Source organism: Amblyomma maculatum, chromosome 11 (genome assembly GCF_055883805.1).
Source record: "Amblyomma maculatum isolate TAMU_Amacu chromosome 11, ASM5588380v1, whole genome shotgun sequence".
Classification (NCBI taxonomy): Eukaryota; Metazoa; Arthropoda; class Arachnida; order Ixodida; family Ixodidae; genus Amblyomma; species Amblyomma maculatum.
Genome location: NC_139354.1, coordinates 160,884,538 through 160,902,713, shown reverse-complemented (window position 1 = coordinate 160,902,713; position 18,176 = coordinate 160,884,538). Strand labels below are relative to the sequence as shown.

The following is an 18,176-nucleotide window of genomic DNA, read 5'->3' as shown; positions in this document are numbered from 1 at the left end:
GGACCACGACTGCTGTTGGTTCTGTTGTAAAGTTTAAACGCAAGTTCTGCGCTTTTTGCGCACACAATTCTTGAAACACATTGAATTATGCAGCAAAAAATTATTGCGTGATGCGTAACATAGCGTTGAAATTGGGTTGCGAAGTAGCGACGCAGCGGCTAGACGTTAAACACAATGATCGAAGTGCGCAGGAGGATCGGCATCTCTGCTGGCTTCAGGAAAATAATCGCTTCTTTTCATCATTTCTTTGTCACGTGCTATGTTCATTTTGCACTATTCTGTGCAGTTCGGAAAAGCGGAAAGATTGCTCACGGTCCCGACGAGCGCCACAAATCTATGCGCCCCGAATTCACTCGCCCCGAAAAGAAAACGCTGCCGTTGATATTCCACACGCATTCGGCGGCCTTGAGTATTTTGGCGGCTCACGCTCGCGTTTCGGTCAGGGATTATGCATTGATTCTACTTTTTTACGTATATTAGTGCTGAAAGGTATTCGCTGTCGACGTGGTGTACTAGTCGGTTTTGCGTTTCGAGACAGTTTTTGCTCGGCGGCCGATCTCTCGAAGACTCGGCCACCGACAGTCGGCAGACTGGTTTTGTCGGTGTCCCCGGCCTCAAAGCCTGTCACACTGGGAAGAAATTTCGTTTTCGGTCGTGTTGGTGTCGTCGTCGGCCTAGTGTGACAGCTTGGTCGGCCGCAGACACGGTCGGCCGACGAGTTGGCCGACTGTCGGTGTCGTTGTCGGGTCTGTGTCGGTGTCGTGTCGCGCTAGTGTGACAGGCCCTTTAGTAGCTTGTTATATCGCAGCTGAAATGGACCACCGCCAGCTTCCCTTTTGGCATACTCTGTTAATTTCTTCCGAGCGTGACGTGTAGCGGGTGAATAATCTTCATTGACCGGGATATCGTTCTCTTTTAGCTGTCTGCGGGCGGAAAGAACCATTTCTTTGACTTTGAAGCTCGAGAATTTAACAATTATTGGTCGCTGTTTGCCTGGCGAGTGCTGCCCTAGGCGATGAGCGCGTTCGAAAGCTGTATCTGAAAGAGTGTCAAGCACATCAGCCAGAACTGTTTTTATTTTTTCTTCTGACTCTGCCCACGATTCCTGACAGTCATCTAATTCCATAAAAGATAAGGTTGCAACGTCTTGATTGATCTTCAAGATCGGTCAGCCGTGATTGCAAAGAGGCCGAATCAGTAGTTAATGATTTTACTGAGCTTTCGACGGTAGCCAAGACCTCATCGATTTGGTTGAGGGAGTTTGTTTTATCTTCCAGGTCATCCAGCCTTTTTCGATAGCGCCCACTTTTGTTTCAGTGCTCTTCTGTCTGGCTTTGATAGTTTTTATGTCCATGTCCATGTCGGTCTGGCTCTTCGCTGCTTGTACGGATCGAGCCTGAAGATCCTTTAGAATATGAAATATGACTTTCATCTGCTCAGATGGATCATCAGGCAAAGACGGTAGTTCAGCCAAGGACTGGGAGCGGGTCGGGGGACCAGGGTTCAACTCAATGTCACCCGAACACAATAGTAAAAAAGTCATTGAAAAACAATCAACAGCGATATCACACATCACTCGTGGGCGCGGGAACAAAAATAGGAAACGGTCGTCGCTCCTTCGGGCGTACATAGAAAAAACATTACACACCTGTAATGCGCAACAGCGCGGAGCGTGAGACATGGTGTCGATGATGGCCCCGCGCCCACTGAAGGAACTGTCACGAAGGAAGCTTCTTATATCTTCGGTGGTAGTTGACGTCACAGTAAATTTGAATGATGCGCAGAAGATGGGAATCACGAACGGGTCGGTGCAGTTGACGGGGTGCAGGAGATAACGATGCGGCATAGGTGGCGTCCGGCTTGACAGGCAATCAGGCACATCGAGAGGAAAAGTTGCGTTGGACAGCAGGAAGAACGGCAGGAACACCTGTAATGCGCAACAGCGCGGAGTGTGAGACATGGTGTCGATGATGGCCCCGCGCCCAAAATTTGAGCCCAGGCTAGTCACTGTACCAACTGAGCTAACTAGGATGGCTCTCACCCTACCGTCGAGAGCGAGTCGATATAAACTCTAAGAGGGGATGGTGTTGGTCAAATATTTAGGGGAATTCCCCTAAGGTGGAATAGGTTTGTAATAATAATTACTCATTGACATCCACCCAAGCGCAGCCACACGGCTACAAATATACTCCACCCCTGAATATTTGACCAAATTACAAACTTAAATAAAAAATACCAACTAGCTCAACAACTAGCTCAACAACATGCTCTTCCCTAGAGGTGAGCTTTGCCAGTTGGCTTCCAGCAGTTGCTTTTGCCTAAATGTCATGCTGTGCCTTAATCGATGCCTGATTCATGCTTTGTCTCACTGATGTCGCAATGTTCTCTATCTAAATCCTCTGCTCGAGGACACTTTTGATATGGCTGAGACTGTGACATTGCTCTCTGCCGGGGGCATCTGCTAAAGCAGATGTTTGTACTGTGCAACACCATGGACTCTAGCACCCACGGTTAGCCATGCATGGCATCTCCAGAGGAAAAGGTATCCTGGTGGTTGAGCCAAAGTTGAGTGTTTGAACCTTTAAAGGCCCACTGTCCACCCTCCGGTCGAAAATATTTTCTTCCCCGGTGACTGTGAGACTTCGCCCCTGGAACGCAAGGCCGCAAAATGTTTTTGAAAAGAGTAACTAATAACGCAGTTACAGCCACCGCAATCACCCGATTCTATCCGGCCTCTCTCCTTCCGTTCCCTCGCAAAGGTTTTTCACTCTCCTGCCCGAGGTCGTCTAGCCTCCGCAATACAAATTCCCCTTCCTCCTCCGCGTTTGGCGGGAGGTGGGGCGTGGCTCTCCGCGAGCGCGAAAAAAAAAAAAAAAAACGGTCGAGGGAGCGCGCGCCGCTGGATTCAGTCTGGCCGTGGCGAGGGAAAAGCGCGCAGCGAGCGATAGACACCCGTCCTTCTCCCGTCAGTCAGCGAGACGGACCAATGGAAGTCGTTCGCGGTACGTACGTCATTACTGGGGCCCGTCGGGCCAGCGCAGGAAACGGGGAAGCTGGCTTCCCGGAGGAGAGCATGAGGGAGCTTTGAATTGTATTTTCGATGCTTTGCGGCGCGCGTGTCGCTGTAGAATTTTGCACAGACTATCTCCAGTACCTGATCGAAACACTGGGCTCTTTTTCTTAAAAGGGCCATCCCTGGACAGTGGCCCTTTAACCCTTTCACTGTCGGCTGTTTCTGACCGGGACGCACCCCCAGTGTCGGCTTGGTTTCAGAGAACGAGCATATCAGGGAACGAGCATAAAGATTTATTTTGCATTATGATGGGTATACAAATAAATTAGTCAATGCAATTTGTACATTTCAGTGTTCTGCAGGTGTTTAAATAAGCATCATCATCATCAGTCTGACTATAAATGATATATGATAAAATAAAAAAACACGCTCAATACTTCTTCAGAGTGTGGTAGATCCTGAGTCCGAATCCGAGCTTGGCTGGTAATCAGAACCTGAAGAGCCATCGCTCCAGTCAGCCGTCGAAGGTCCCGCGCGGTCCGCCATCCGAAAGTAAGCGCGCGCGGAGGGCGCACATTCAGTGGCCAGCACAAGGCAGAGAAACGGCGCGTAGTGAAGTCGAAAGAGAAAAAGATGGAAAGAGGCTAGAACACTCGTATGCTGCTGCTGCTAACAGCAAGCTGTCCTCAAGCGAGGGCGCGTGGAGAGAGCGAATGCAGCAATCGAGTCGTATGTCAGTCGGAGAGAGGCAACCGCGTGCGGCCCTGAACTTACCACGCCGTAGCGGAAGCGCGACAAAGAATAAAAATAAAAACCTCCAAACCTGCCGCAGATGGCAGAACAAACTTTGAACCCATAACCGCACGCGCGCGCCGAAGGATCGCTCGCTCGAGAGAGTAGTGTCACGGAGCGACCACGCCCCCTCCCACGAGCAAAGAACGGGCGGGCGCGGTCGCACCATACTCTTCCATATATGTGTCATATCGGCGCAGAGCGAGCATATCAGCTTGTAGAAAGACTCAACAGATGGCGGAGCAAGTCCAAGCACGGTAGCTTTACGGTGTGGCGCGAAGATTTGAACGCAAGATAGAATACGTACGGGTACGTTATTGACACTGCGGGGAGGAAACGCGAATGCGTACCGGTACGTTCGTGACAGTGAAAGGGTTAAGGCCCCTTGGCAGCACACCACTTTAGCCTCAGCTTCACGTAGGGCTGACCTACTTGAGGGAAATTGGCAGTTGCCCTTTCTTAGCCGCTCTCCACTCCTTTTTCTTTCCTATTTTCTTTCTTTCACCTGTCCTGTCATCTCAACCCTTTCTTATTGCCTCATTTTTCTGGCAGCGAGGGCTAACTGGTCTACCTTGGCCTTTGTCCATAGAGGAGGGATAGCAGTCGTATGTGGTTAATGTGTCTGACACATTCCCTGGTTGGACTCTATGATGGGTGAGCAGCTCGACAAACCGAATTCCATGGGTAACATCTCTCTGATCAGCCCCCAAAAGCGTATTTGAATCGAAGTTAAGCCAGCCTAGCAGAGCCCTTTCCGAGCTTCTTGATTCCATGACAGTTAAGCCAACAGTTGAGCCAGAATTTTAATTCCGATGGTATGGTAGACTTCAATCCACTAAAGGATCAAGCAGGTTTTCAGAAAGGATACTATTGACCATATCCATACTGTCAACCAGGTGATAGCAAAATGCTTAGAATATAACCAACCCATTTAGGCACCCTGTGCATCTAACTCTGGAGTGGCGCACCCTTGTCATGAAGCGTAAAGCAGACGATGACGCCCGCAATGCTGTGCGTGTCGTCACGAAAGAGCTCTACACTTTTTTCTTGATCACAAATGCTACATAAAAATAGCCGAACACACTGCTATGTTGTAGGCTGCAGCAATACTTACTTCGCTGGAAAAAAAATTTTACGACTTCCCAACGCAGCATTGGGAGATGGAACGACAGCAGCGTTGGATTCGCCTTGTTTGTCATGATTTAAGCTCCATTTTTTTTACGGACATCATGTTGTAAAAGTAGACACTTAATTTCCTAAAATGCGCAAGAGAGGCATTTCTTGGCATCTGCCGTGCAGGCTGCACATACATGACATTGCATGTGTATAGCAGGGTACGCTGCTTGTTTTTTTTTTATGTTTATCTATACAGCGAAGAGATAAGCAGAATCGGCAAAATCCCAGATATGCAGCAGCCATTTCATGGGAAATGCAAAATCGAACAAGGAAGGGCACCCTACAAAAGCGCAGGTGCAAGTGGTTCTTCCGGATGCTATCACTTTAGTTGTAAGGTTGTAGCAGTAATCTGGGTTAATTGGTACATTGCATGAAGATAGCAACAGTCAGGATGCTAAAAGCCAGCAACCCCGCCGGGGTGGCGCAGTGGTTAAGGCGCTCGACTACTGTTCCCAAGGACGCGGGATCGAATCCGGCCTCGGCGACAGCTTTTCGATGTAGGCGAAAAGCAAGGCGTCCGTGTGTTGTGCGATGTCATTAAAAAACCCCAGGGGGTCAAAATTTCCGGAGTCCTCCACTACGGCGTCTCTCATAGCCTAAGTCGCTTTGGGACGTTAAACCCCACAAACCAAACCAACCTAAAAGCCAGGAGATAAATATATTTTTTACCTTTAATTTGACTGTTTCTATGGCATACTGATGCTTGTCAGCGAAACGCACCAGACCCAATTAACAGCTCCAAATCCTGCCTCTACAATCAACGGCACACCACTAGCAGACGACATCTCTGTGGAGACACGGCGGGAGCCTTCATGACAGGGAGGAGGAACCAGCCGCATGGGGCACTGAACGGTGGCGGCGCCTAGCGGGTGCAGGGTGCCTGTACATTGCATTCATTGATTAATCATTCATTGATGCAGAAGACTAATGCCCTTGTCACACGGGCACGGCTGAACTCCTTTCAACTCCCTTCACCCTAGGTCTTTACCTCAAGAGAGATGCGTGCCATGTCAGACGGTAGTTCTTTAGGAAAGGAGGTTCGTAACCGGTCATCTTTCTTCAAGGGTGAAGGGAGTACTTCCGTTTTCAATGTGCAGTACTTCAGAGTCGCTAAATTTACTTTTTATTCGATAATTGTATTTTTGCTCTTAAGTATACTGGTTTTGGAACCATGGAAGAATGCAAATATTATCCTCATTCACAAGAAAGGGGACTCTAAGGACCTTAAAAGTTACAGACCAATCAGATTACTGTCTGTTACGTATAAGGTATTTACTAAGGTAATCGCTAATAGAATCAGGACAACCTTAGACTGACTGCAATCAAGCAAAGGATCAAGCAGGGTTTTTGAAACGGTACTCTACTATCGATCATATCCATACCATCAATCAGGTGATAGAAAAATGCTTGGAATATAACCAGCCCTTATACATAGCATTCATTGATTACGAAAAAGCATTTGACTCAGTTGAAACCTCGGCGGTGATGCAGGCATTGCGAAATCAGGGGGTAGACGAGCCGTACGTGAAAGTGCTGGAAGATATATATAGTGGCTGCACAGCAACCATAGTTCTGCATAAAGAAACAAAATTCCCATAAAGAAAGGTGTTAGGCAAGGAGACACAATCTCCCCAGTACTATTCACAGCTTGTTTAGAGGAAGTATTCAGAGACTTGGAATGGGAGCAGTTAGGGATAAGGGTAGATGGAGAATACCTCAGTAATCTGCGATTTGCTGATGACATTGCCTTGCTAAGCAACTCGGGGGATGAACTGCAAATAATAATTGATGACCTAGACAGAAAAAGTAGAAAGGTAGGCTTGAAAATCATTAGGCAGAAGACTAAGGTAAGGTTCAACAGCCTTGGGAAGGAACAGCAGTTTACATCAGGTAGCGAACTACTGGAAGTAGTAGGCGAATATGTCTACTTAGGGCAGGTAGTAACTGCAGATCCGGACCATGAAAAGGAAATAATAAGAATAAGATTGGGATGGTGCGCATTTGGCAAGCACTCGCAGGTTATGACTAGCAGCTTACCGGTATCAGAGAAATAACCGGGTCAGAGAAATAACCGGGTCAGAGAAATAACTCAAGTTACCGACATTCTGCTGGAAATTAAGAAGAAGAAATGGACATGGGCAGGACATGTAGTGCGAAGAGAGGATAACCGACGGTCACTTAGGATAACAAACTGGATTCCAAGAGAAGGAAAACGTAGCAGGGGGCGGCAGAAAGTTAGGTGGACGGATGAGATTAAGAAGTTCGCAGGGGTCAAGTGGATGCAGCTAGCACAGAACTGGGTTAAGTGGAGAAATATGGGAGAGGCCTTCGCCCTGCAGTGGGTATAGTCAGGCTGATGATGATGATGATGATGAAGGGCACCCGTTTTTGGGTTATACTCATGGGAGTGGTTTTTTTCATGTTTATTTCCTTTTCCCATTCTTGGCACCACCTGGAAATGTTAGTTAAGGAAGAATTGAGGCGTATCTGGTCGTTAATAGTGCGCAGTCATCTGCAGACATTCTTACCATTATATTAGGTTCGACATGAGAATGAATTTCATTAACCAATATTAAGAAGAGAATGGGACCCGGCACTGACCCCTGTAGAACCCCGGATTAGACATCTAATTCTTCAGATACATTAACATGCTGTGTGTGGTTTGAAAGATACGCAGCTATCCAGTCTATTACGTAAGTGTCGATACCTGTAGCCTTTAGCCTGTTAATTATTTTCGAATGGGGCACCCTGTCAAAGGCCTTGGAGAAGTCTATGAACTGCCTTTCATATTATATGCTCCATAATTTTACAGATGCAACTAGTAAGTGAAATCGGCCTGTAATTGTTAACATGTAGTTTGTTGCAAAAGTTCTTCCAATCCACAAAAGAGGCAACAATGTATGTGGACATGGGAGAACCTCGCATAGGGAGGCTGAAAAGGAGAGGCAGGCGGGACAGTATGCCGTTGGACTTTCATGCGCTGACTTTGAAGGCAGATTCGTACCCAGCGACGGACATCTGCATTCATGCTTGGCCAAAGGAAGCACAATGTAACCAGCTTCTGTGTGGCTCGAATACCAGGGTGGCTCATGTTATGCAATTTGTCAAATATGGGGTGACAGGAAAGCCAAAGGTACGTAGGGGCGCGGGACACCAATATGTGTCTCACATAATCAATGTGGAGGAAAACGGCAGCGAACATTCAGTGAAGGACAGGGACATGGACGAGGAACAAAGGCGATACAGCTCGTGGGTCGTTGTGCTGTCGGCTGCCAACTCCTCCATGTCCACTGGGGAGTCGGATGTCATGACACCGACTCTGGAAAGTGCATCAACAGCAGCATTTTCCGGTCTATGAACGTGATGGAGATTCATTGTAAACTCCAAGATAAAGGACAGTTGGCGAATCTTGCGTTCAGTGTAGGTGCTGTGATTCCGTTGGAAGGCAAATGTCAAGGGCTTATGGTTTGTGACGACGTGAAAGTCCCGATCCTCCAGGAAGTGGCGGAATGCTTGATGGCGAGGTACACCGCGAGAAGTTCTCGACCGAAGGTGCTGTATTTAGCCCCTGTTGGCTTTAGCTTTTGTGAGAAAAAACTGAGACTACCAGATAGAAACGTGCTGCTCATATACTGCACCAACTGCAATGCTAGATGCATCAGTGACAAGACGCAGGGGAGAGTCACAAACAATGTGTTAGCAAAGTGGCGTTTGCGAGCGCCTTCTTCGCAGCAGCGAATGCAGCTGCAGTGTCATCAGTCCACTCAAGTGGCACAGCTGGATCTTTTTTGGTAGCCAAAAAGTTCGGTTAGAGGCTTCAGGAAATTGGGGCACTTGGGGAAAAAGTGGTGGTGAAAGTTCAGAAGGCCCGAGAATTCTCTGAGCTTCTTAAGTGATGTTGGAGGCGGAAACTCTTGAACAGCCTTTACTTTGCTGTCGAGAGGCTGATTACTTTGTGGAGTGACAAGATGGCCTAGAAACTCAATTGTAGCGATGCCAAAAAGGCACTTGTCCGGATTGATAACGAAAGGGCGAACAGGTGAGATCCTCAAAGGAGCTTGCGGCGAGGATATCATTGATGTAGGCGAAAACGAGGCCTTGCGTAACCTCGTGTATAGTTAGCTGAAAAGTGCGCTGCATCACTCAATCCAAAAGGCATCCTCAAAAAGGCCGAATGGTGTGGTAGTAGCTGTCTTCTGAATATCAGTGGGCTCCATGGGGGTTTGATAGTGAGCCTTCGCTAAGTCAATTTTAGAGAAGATCATGCAACCAGCCAAATTTGGTGAGAAGTCTTGTATGTGAGGAAGTGAATAACGGTCTGGTAAGGTGTGAGCATTGAGGGCGCAGTAATCTTCACATGGCCTCCAGTTGCCCGGATCTTTCTTTGGCACCATGTGGAGTGGCGATGCCCAGTTGCTGGAGGAAGGGTGCACAATGCCAAGCTTGTGTTGAAACTCACGGCGAGCGACAGCGAGGCATTCTCCAGACAGGTGGCGAAAGTGAGCAAACACAGGTGGTCCAGAGGTTATGTTGTGGTATTGAAGTGAAGTGAAGTGATAGTGTTTCACCGGCGACTCTCTGGTGTGCGACTTCGCGATGTTGAGAAGGACGAGAGCTCTAAGACCTGTTGCCGAAGAGGTGGAGAGTACGCCATTGACGGAGAGTTTCATGCTGAGGTCGATGAGGCGATAGGCCTGCATATAAACTGCGAGGTTGAAGAAACTGGAGAAATCAGTACCGAGAACAGCTTGCGAGACATCTGCCATGATGAAAATTCAGTGGAACGTCCGGCGCAATCCGAGGTTAAGTGTAAGAGACCGTTGGCCGTACGTGCGGATGGGGAATTGTTTATCGCTTGGAGCGGGGAGGTCGGTTCATTGCGACGGCGATCTGTCCAAGCTGCTTATATTACACTGACCTGTGTTCCCGTGTCAACGAGGAAGCGAGCGCCAGTGATCTTGTCCGAAACATAAAATAGCTGGCATGTCGGTCCAGCGGTTTCCGACCAGGAGCACAGATGGGTGCACTTGCTGCTGAGCAGAGCTGCAGGGAACAGAGCTGCTGAAAATACGGTGGTACCAGCACACGGCCGAGAAGGAGGAGGAGTCTTGCCGCGCTTCGGATGGTTGGAGTTCTGGTGAGAGCGGCGATGCCTGGGAGTGGCGGCAGGACTGGGTCATCAAGCGGATCATCAAGCCGCCTGGCTAAAGCATCAAGTCGCTCTTCTATGCTCACAAGCTGGGAGGCTGTGGTAGTAGTGGAAGGCGAAGCGGTCATGGCACTGATGCTGGTGTGCCGTGAGTAATCCACAACACGGTTCGCGAGTTCGGCGAGCTTGCCCAGAGTGACATTGCCCGCAGCCGCGAGGACAAGGACCAGGTTCTGGGGAAGTCGCTGGAGAAAGAACTCTCGTACAGTCCAAAAGGGGAGTCTCCAAGCAGCTGTCACATGCGACGGACGGCTATCACCGAGTTCTGTAGCGGTGAGGAGTTGATGGACGGCTACGCTCGGACGCTGATTTGCGGTCGAGAGCCGCCTTCAACGTGTCAAAAGGTCGGACCGTGTCTGGCAAGATGATAGCGTCTGCTAATTCCTCGGCGACGTCAGGAGGCAGATAGGACACGAGATGGAGGAACTTGGTCTCCTGGCTGGTGATACGCCGCAAGTGGAAATGCGCCTCAACTTAGAGTAGCCAGGCACGAGGGCTGCTGAGCCAAAATAGTGGCAGGTTGACTGGTTGAAATGCGGCCAACGAAGTGCCGTTATGCTGAGTGTCCTGGGCGAGCCGCCGGCTGTAGGGGGGGGGGGGAAGAGCCAGCGGAACCCATGTAGGAGGGCGGGGTTGCGTGGTCGATGGTGGGTCACCTTATATGTCGGAGCTAAGATGAGGAGTAACCAGCTCCGACAGCGTTCGGGTTCAAACTTTTTTTTTTTATTGCGCTGCTTGCACTGAGGCGCCTAATGTCAACCTCTTCTTCTTTGCTGTGCTTGCAATAAAAGCAGTGCGAGGGGCACTATAGTCTCTAAGAGTAATCAGTTGGATTCTAAGGGAAGGAAAGTGTAGCAGGGAGTGACGGAAAGTTAGGTGGGCGGATGAGGTTAAAAAGTTGGCATAGGTGAAGTAGATGCAAGCAGCACTGGACTGGACTAGTTGGAGGAATATGGAAGAGGCCTTTCTTCTGCAGTGGGTATAACCCGACTGATGGAATTTTAACAAGTATATAGTTAAACACAGACTAAATGGTTACAAGATCATCATTTCTGGTGATTTCAATGCTCCTGGAATAAATTGGTCTTTGCTATCATCATCTGGGTGCGATGAGGCACTGTGCGATTCACTGATTGACATGTCGCTTTCATTTGACCTCACCCAGACTGTAACCACAGCTACCCGTGAGGCCTCCATATTAGATCTTGATGAAGAAATGGCACATAATGGTCATTGTTCAACAGCAGTTGAAGGAATTTCTGAGCACAATGCATCATTTACTACATTCAATGTAATGTGTAAACCTGAGCTTCCTAGCCACCATGCTGTTCTCGATTTTTGCCGTGGGGATGACAACTATTCATCTTAATGGTAGGGGGTTTTTGGCGCAAACAAAGACAAGGACAGGAAAGGCGAGACATACACACACAAGCGCTGTGTGTGTACGTCTCACTTTTCCCGTCCTTGTCTTTGTTTGCGCTAAAAAACCCCTACATCAAGATAAACTACCAACTCGCCCAGCAGGAAGTTTTAATGACAATCATTCGCATGCTTGAATCCCTCTTTGATGCTTTTTTTTTCATCTAGTTTCTCTCGTACAGTTGAAGTACTGCTTGAAAAATTCCATGGCAGTGTTCATAGCTGCATTTCTCAGTTTGTGCCTGCTAAAACTATAAAGAGGCACCCCTGGTAAATAAGGGAAAACATTCAGTGATTGTGTAAACATCGCCATTCCACAATTGCTCCTTGTTCTTTGAAAGGTACACTTAAGTTGAAAATGGCAGAAGCTAGAAACTTTTATTTCAACAGAACTCTGGCAACCTTTATGAAGGGCATTCATCATCCGGTCCTGTGCAGATTCCTTTCTCGTTTCTGAAGCTTTCAGTAATCACTTTCAATTGGTATTTACTGCTGATGACGAAACCGCTCCTGAATTTATTTTTAGTACTGTGCTTCCCCCTTTTCCTAGCATTGGCATAAATGTTGCATAATCTGCTATCGAACTTGGACACAAGCAAAAGAGCTGGGCCCAATGCATACCTGAAGTGCTATTCTGAATTGATTTCTCTTTATTTATCAGTAGCAGTTAGAAAATTGCTAGTCTGAGACTGTACTGTCGCTGTGGAAAAATGTGAAAATTATTGCAGTGCGTAAGGAAGGTAACAAGCTCCTGGTCACCCATTACAGGCCAATTTCTTTAATATTAGCTACGTGCAAACACCTAGAGTATATCGTTCATAAATACATTGTTCAGTATTTAACTGAGAATAACATACTGTCCAACGCACAGCATGGGTTTCAGGCTGGGTTTTCCACTGTGTCACAACTCGTCGAGTTCACGCACGATATCGCTGCAACACTCAACTCGCGTGGACAGATTGATGCCATTTTCATACATTATGCGAAAGCATTTGATACTATATGCCAACAAAAGCTTCTAATTAAACTTTGATTAACGAATCTAACCTTGTTTGCTGGCTAACACACTACTTGTACTTATGCTAGCAGTTTGTGTTCTATCACCAGTCGAGATCATCTAGCATAAGGGTAACTCGGGGCGCCCCAAGGATCTGTTTTAGAGCCACTTTTGTTTATTTATTTATTTAGCTATTGGCGACCTTCCGGTGAAAATTCGATTATATGTCCTTTATTCTAAAATCTCCTCAATTACTGATCTTTCAAGACAAGCTAAATAATGCATTTTCAAGGTTCTGCGACTGGAGGGAAAAGTGGCAGATGTCGATTAGTCTCAAGAAAACTGTTTTTATCGTTTATGAACAAGCGAGAACCACCTGTAGTAATAAACGCTATTGTCTAACACAGGTAAATGAGTTTAAATATCTAGGAGTAACATTTACACCAAAGTGACACAGGCATATAGAAATAATTTGTGCAAACTCGAGTCAAAAATTGCCCCAAAAGAGTTCAAGATTAGAGCATATAAATCTCTTGTTAGACCACTTCCTGAATATGCATCTGCCGTTTGGTCGCCTCTATCATTTGCGTGATACAAAACAGCTTGAGTCTTTTTACAAAAAAGCAGATTTATTTATCTCCATTATAACTGCATCTTCTCACATGCCACCATCTTATCGCCTCCCTCTCGCTGACAGACCCATGCATGCCTGCATCATTCTCTTCCACAAGATTATACACTGCATTTTATCTGTACGAGCACCAGTTCAGTTCTCCAATCCTTCTGCGCTATGCACGTGATGCAGTAGCCCACTCAACTTGATATAAAAATGGTGAATTCACTGGATGGCTCCTTTCATGCATTGCCACATGACGGTTTTCTCAATCAACTACAAAACCATATGTGATAGTGTTTTTTTTTTGTTCCCCTTTTATATCCCTTTTATATCCAATGTGGGACCGTGTTTATTTTCTTGCTTTCCTTTGCACACTTATTGCTATTTTGTGACCATTGTTTGCATATGCACCCACTCCTGTAATGTCTCGCTCTGAGAGACAACAGTATATGTAAATAAACAAATAAAGTCCTTTCACCCAGGAGGACAAAAAGCAGCGGAACCTTCGATTGCTCGTGCGGAAGCCCATTTATATTTTATCCTTGGATTTTACTAGATTGTTAGTGGCACTCATTCTTCCAACTCCTCACATGGAGGAGTTAACACTGTTCTGGTCTTAGTTGCTGCTTCAGCTGTCAACTGCCAGCCAACTGTGGTTATGCGCAGTTGATACCTCTCCCAACTCAGAGGTATTGATTGCTCACAGTACTGCTTCTTTGTAGATATTTATATCAGTTATATTTAGTTTTTATCATGACTTTATGTGCAAAGGTGTAGCTATGCAGCTGATTGAATGATGGCTGAGGTGTTGCTAGCTTTGCAAGCAAATGCTGAACATTTTGTTGAGGAAAGTGCAGTTCAATTGATCAACAGTTAGTATAACTTCGTGGTAGTGATCATTTTTTGCCTATGCATCGTGTGCTTTTAATTACGCACCTGATTGGGAGTATTGAAAGCAGAGCTAATGTTCACATGCGATGCAGCAACAGCAGCTTCACATGTGGTGGAGGAAAGGAAAAAATGAACACGGAGCGCCTTGTCCGTGTTTATTTCTTCCTATTCATTTGTGGCATTTCTTCACGTGTGGCATTTCTTCACTGCACAAATGGGGATCAGCTCGAGAAGAAGGCAGTCACCAAGAGAGTGATGGTTTTGAAAAACAAGGCCACACTGCCAAACAGCCGGCTGATATGTGAGGCTAGTTGCACATTTTGGTGAGCAAACTTTGAAAAGAAACTGTATGTGGTTCTACTGCGCTCTTGGGTCGACACTCCTAGCATTGTGCACATGTTGGCAGGACACCAGCAGCCATGTGGCTTTGTGGATTGTTGGGCAGGTCCTGTTCGATGCCAATGCATCCAATCATTCTGTTTTTTTTTTTTGCCCAAAAAACACGACACAAAAGGAACGAGGTAAACAGGACAAGCGCTTACTAACAACCTAGGTTTTTATTGACGGAACATTTGCTTAAATATAGCAGCTGCTCTTATCAACAAGAAGAAGGGAAGAAGAGACATCGCATTCATACATATCAGATCAGAACAGATCCCATCATCGCACGAGTGAATGCATGCTTCGAGCTCTAATTCTGCGCAAGATAACTTTCTTTTTTTGAGAGCAAAAGTGAATGATTGCTGACACACGAGTTACCCGATTTTTCTATCTCATTAGTCTCAATTATCTCTCTTCCAAGTTGTGTCTTGCACCGGCGCAGTACTGACGTTTTTTCGAACGCTGGTGTGTAGTTGCGGCAATTCAGAATGTGGTCAATCATTTTGCTACCTGAATTGTTCCTGACATCTCTTGTGTGCTCCCTCAGCCTTTCATTAAGGCACCTCCCAGTCTGGCTAATGTACTGCTTACCACAGGCAAGCGGTATCGAGTACACAATGCTCTTTTTATAGGCCACGAAGCGCTGCTGGTGACGCTTCGAACAAGCAACGGCCGCATCCTCCGCATTCACTCTCTTGCAAATCCTGGAGAGTTTTTCTGGAGCGGTAAAAATCACTCTAACACCAGCCTTAGCACTGATCTTCTTAATATTATGCGAGATTCCGTGACTGTACGGAATAGCCACCACTTTCTTCTGGTCAATTTGGTCGGGCATGCTGGCTGGTTTTTTCAGCAGGTTCTCGGCACTTGATGCCAGCAAGGCCGGCTGGTAACCTGCGCTTGAAGGACGCTGCAACTGGATGTCAAAGCTGCGTTCTACGAAATGCAGGCAGGACTTGCTCAGAGCATTGGAAAGGCACGATCTCACAATGCCTCGTTTTATGGCTTTGGAGTGTGCCGAGCTGAAGGGAAGCTCCTGGGGCACTCAAGAAAAGGATCATTATTGCTGACTGTGTCCGATATCCACGATGTGCATGCTCCGTGCATTTTGCACAAGAACAAAGAAGGTTGTTGTCACAAGGGGAAGATAAAGACGACACTTGAAAGGAAGCTCTCTCTCGGACCCCTTTTCTTCACTGTTCTCTTAGGTGGCTGGAAATGTCCTGGCTCATTGCCCTCATGTGAGTGAGGTACTTTTAGACTCGTTTTTTTCGTAGTTGATGCAGCATGTGCAGAACATGAATGTGCAGTTCTCAGGGAAGATTCTTGAGAAATATAGCTACGCATGAGAAATGGCTTGGGCTATCATTATGAGTGCATATTTTCTTTTTGTGTTTTGCATTTTTATGCTAGTGTGGCATTTGTTGCAGTGAGCTGCTCATAAGTTTTATGAGAGTTGTGCAGTCCTCGTTAACAGTTTGGAGCCCAGGGGTTTGCTCCTGAGCTACACTGTGTGGCTTGTAATGCATTCCGTATGTTCCAAATCTCCTTCTCTACTGTAGAGGACTCCCGTGAATGCGAAATGGGACACCACTGAAGCAGCAAACCCCCTGCGCTGTAAACTTAGACCAAGACTGTACCTAAAATGGCTAGTTTTCTTTAGGCAGCTAAGAAAGCAGCTTTTCCAAAGGAGAGGTGTGAAAAGAGAAAGGGCCCTGTTTGTTTGTTTTTAGCTCCAAAGGCATTAAACAGCCTTACATTCTGTTTCCTGAATGGAACGTGTGCCATTATGAGTTTCTGATTGTTGGTTCTCTCGTGCAGCTCCGGGGTGCGGTGGACTGGTGGGGGCCGCAGTGTGTCCGAGGTGAAGGAGCTGGCTTACGCCCGTCTGCAGGCAGAGCTGTCCCGTGCACAGCAGGTACTGCCACACAAATAATGGGCTTTGGATAAGTGTCAGATGCTGCACCTTTGTTTCCTAAACAAAAAGTGAAGAGGCATGTGTACTCTTAAGGCGAAGCTTCCCCCTAATTTTTAACCCTAGGTCTTTATTCCAACTGGAACCGTGTTAGCTTTTAATTAGAATCCAGCCAGTGCCTGCTTGACTGGTTTTCAGTTGGTTCCACTTGTTTATGGCATCTCCATTTCTTTATTATTTTTTGTTTGCAAGGCTGTGAATGAGGTACTTGTAAAAATTCATTAAAGTATTTCACTATGAACTGTGAAGCAAACTGAAATCATTTATCCACTGGGGCCATTGGAAGCTGTGCTCAAGTTCTCGGAGGTGGAGTGTGATGTATGTCAACTCGTGCTAGATGGCCAAGGCACACACCAGTATGGGGGCATCAGCTTCAAAGGGAACGAGGGCGATTTGATTTTTATAAAGGAGCAGCTTGGCCGGAATGCACCGTGGCAAGGGTGTTCTTTTGGTGTGGTATAAGCAAAGACCCAATTCTACTGCAAAAGCACTCTACCATTCTCACCAACCAAGAATCTTGTCCCATCTATCTTGTGCCAAGCTGTGTTTTGAGGTGACAACAACATGCCTCGCGTGAGTATTTTCAACTAAGTCCAGTACGAGAAAGTCCCTCCGATGGGTCTTTGAGAATTGATCAGCCAGCAGAGCCTATGGCTGACCTGATGCAATATTTTAACAACAAATATAAACCAAACCGGAACCTGGGTACTCGGGATCATTATGCGAGCATTTCATCCACTGGGTTATAACCAGGTTTTAGTAGGGTGTAAGCATTTGACAGATAACATGCACTTCAAGATCAAGCGTGCCATTGCACTTGAGCTGAACATCCTACAAGGAGCAGAGTTGTGCCAAGGTCTCGCATTATGTGCCCGAAGCCACAATTAATGATTAATTTGCCAGTGGTGTTCGGTAGATTGCTTTTCTCATAGCAGCATTCGTCCTGTCGTGTGTGTTTTCTTCCTGTCATTGTTTTATTCGTGCTGCGAATGGGTTTTAATATGGATCATTACCAACTGGCCCAAACATCGGTGTTATTGCATAGCCCACAACTTACAACCATATGCAATTGTTTTTTTTTTGTTTAAATGCACTGCCACTGATGTAAAAATGGGGCATTTTTTGGAAGAAAAGCAATATGCCAAAAGTTGTGCTCTCAGTAGCCTGCGAACTTCCACTCGAGGCAAGGTGCTGTCACAGTGCATCATGCCTCCACTCCCGGGTGAATTAAGAGTGTGTACCACCATCGGAAATGCAGTGAAAGTGCCAGAGACAGATGGCACCAGGTGCCTGAGGCAGATCTGTGCATGCAAAGAACTCTGCTCCTTGTGAGGGGACACTAGCCATCTTTAAACCTCCGCCATTTGATGCTCCCAAATGTCACTGCATCTGCCACAGAAAATGCTATCGGGTTAATATTGTGTAAAAATTGGCAATTACACTATAACAGAGATAGCTGCTGCCAAGTTTTTTTCCAAGCATCTCTCTCCAGAGTCTGGGAAAGCGCTTTTACCCGTTGCCTGGTGGCACTGGATAGCTGATTTCAGTAGCAGGAATACAAGGTGATGCAAGATAACACCAAATTTTTAGTGTGTGTTCTTTCTTTGGAGTGGCTTTTGAGTCATAAGTAATAGGTTGTTGTGTAGAATTGGGCTATGGCTGATGTAGTTTTTATGTGACTATTGTTTTGGTTTTAACGTCGAGACA

At 46.6% G+C, this 18,176-nt stretch overlaps 1 protein-coding gene across 1 annotated transcript in view; it reads left to right on the top strand.

The window, feature by feature from the left end:
- Positions 1-18,176, top strand: part of LOC146175300 (guanine nucleotide exchange factor for Rab-3A-like) — a 123,703-nt gene that overhangs the window by 59,362 nt on the left and 46,165 nt on the right. The window contains exon 5 of the mRNA XM_084584729.1: positions 16,316-16,412. Within this exon, the coding sequence (XP_084440855.1) occupies positions 16,316-16,412 (97 nt within the window). The remainder of the gene's footprint in view (positions 1-16,315; positions 16,413-18,176) is intronic.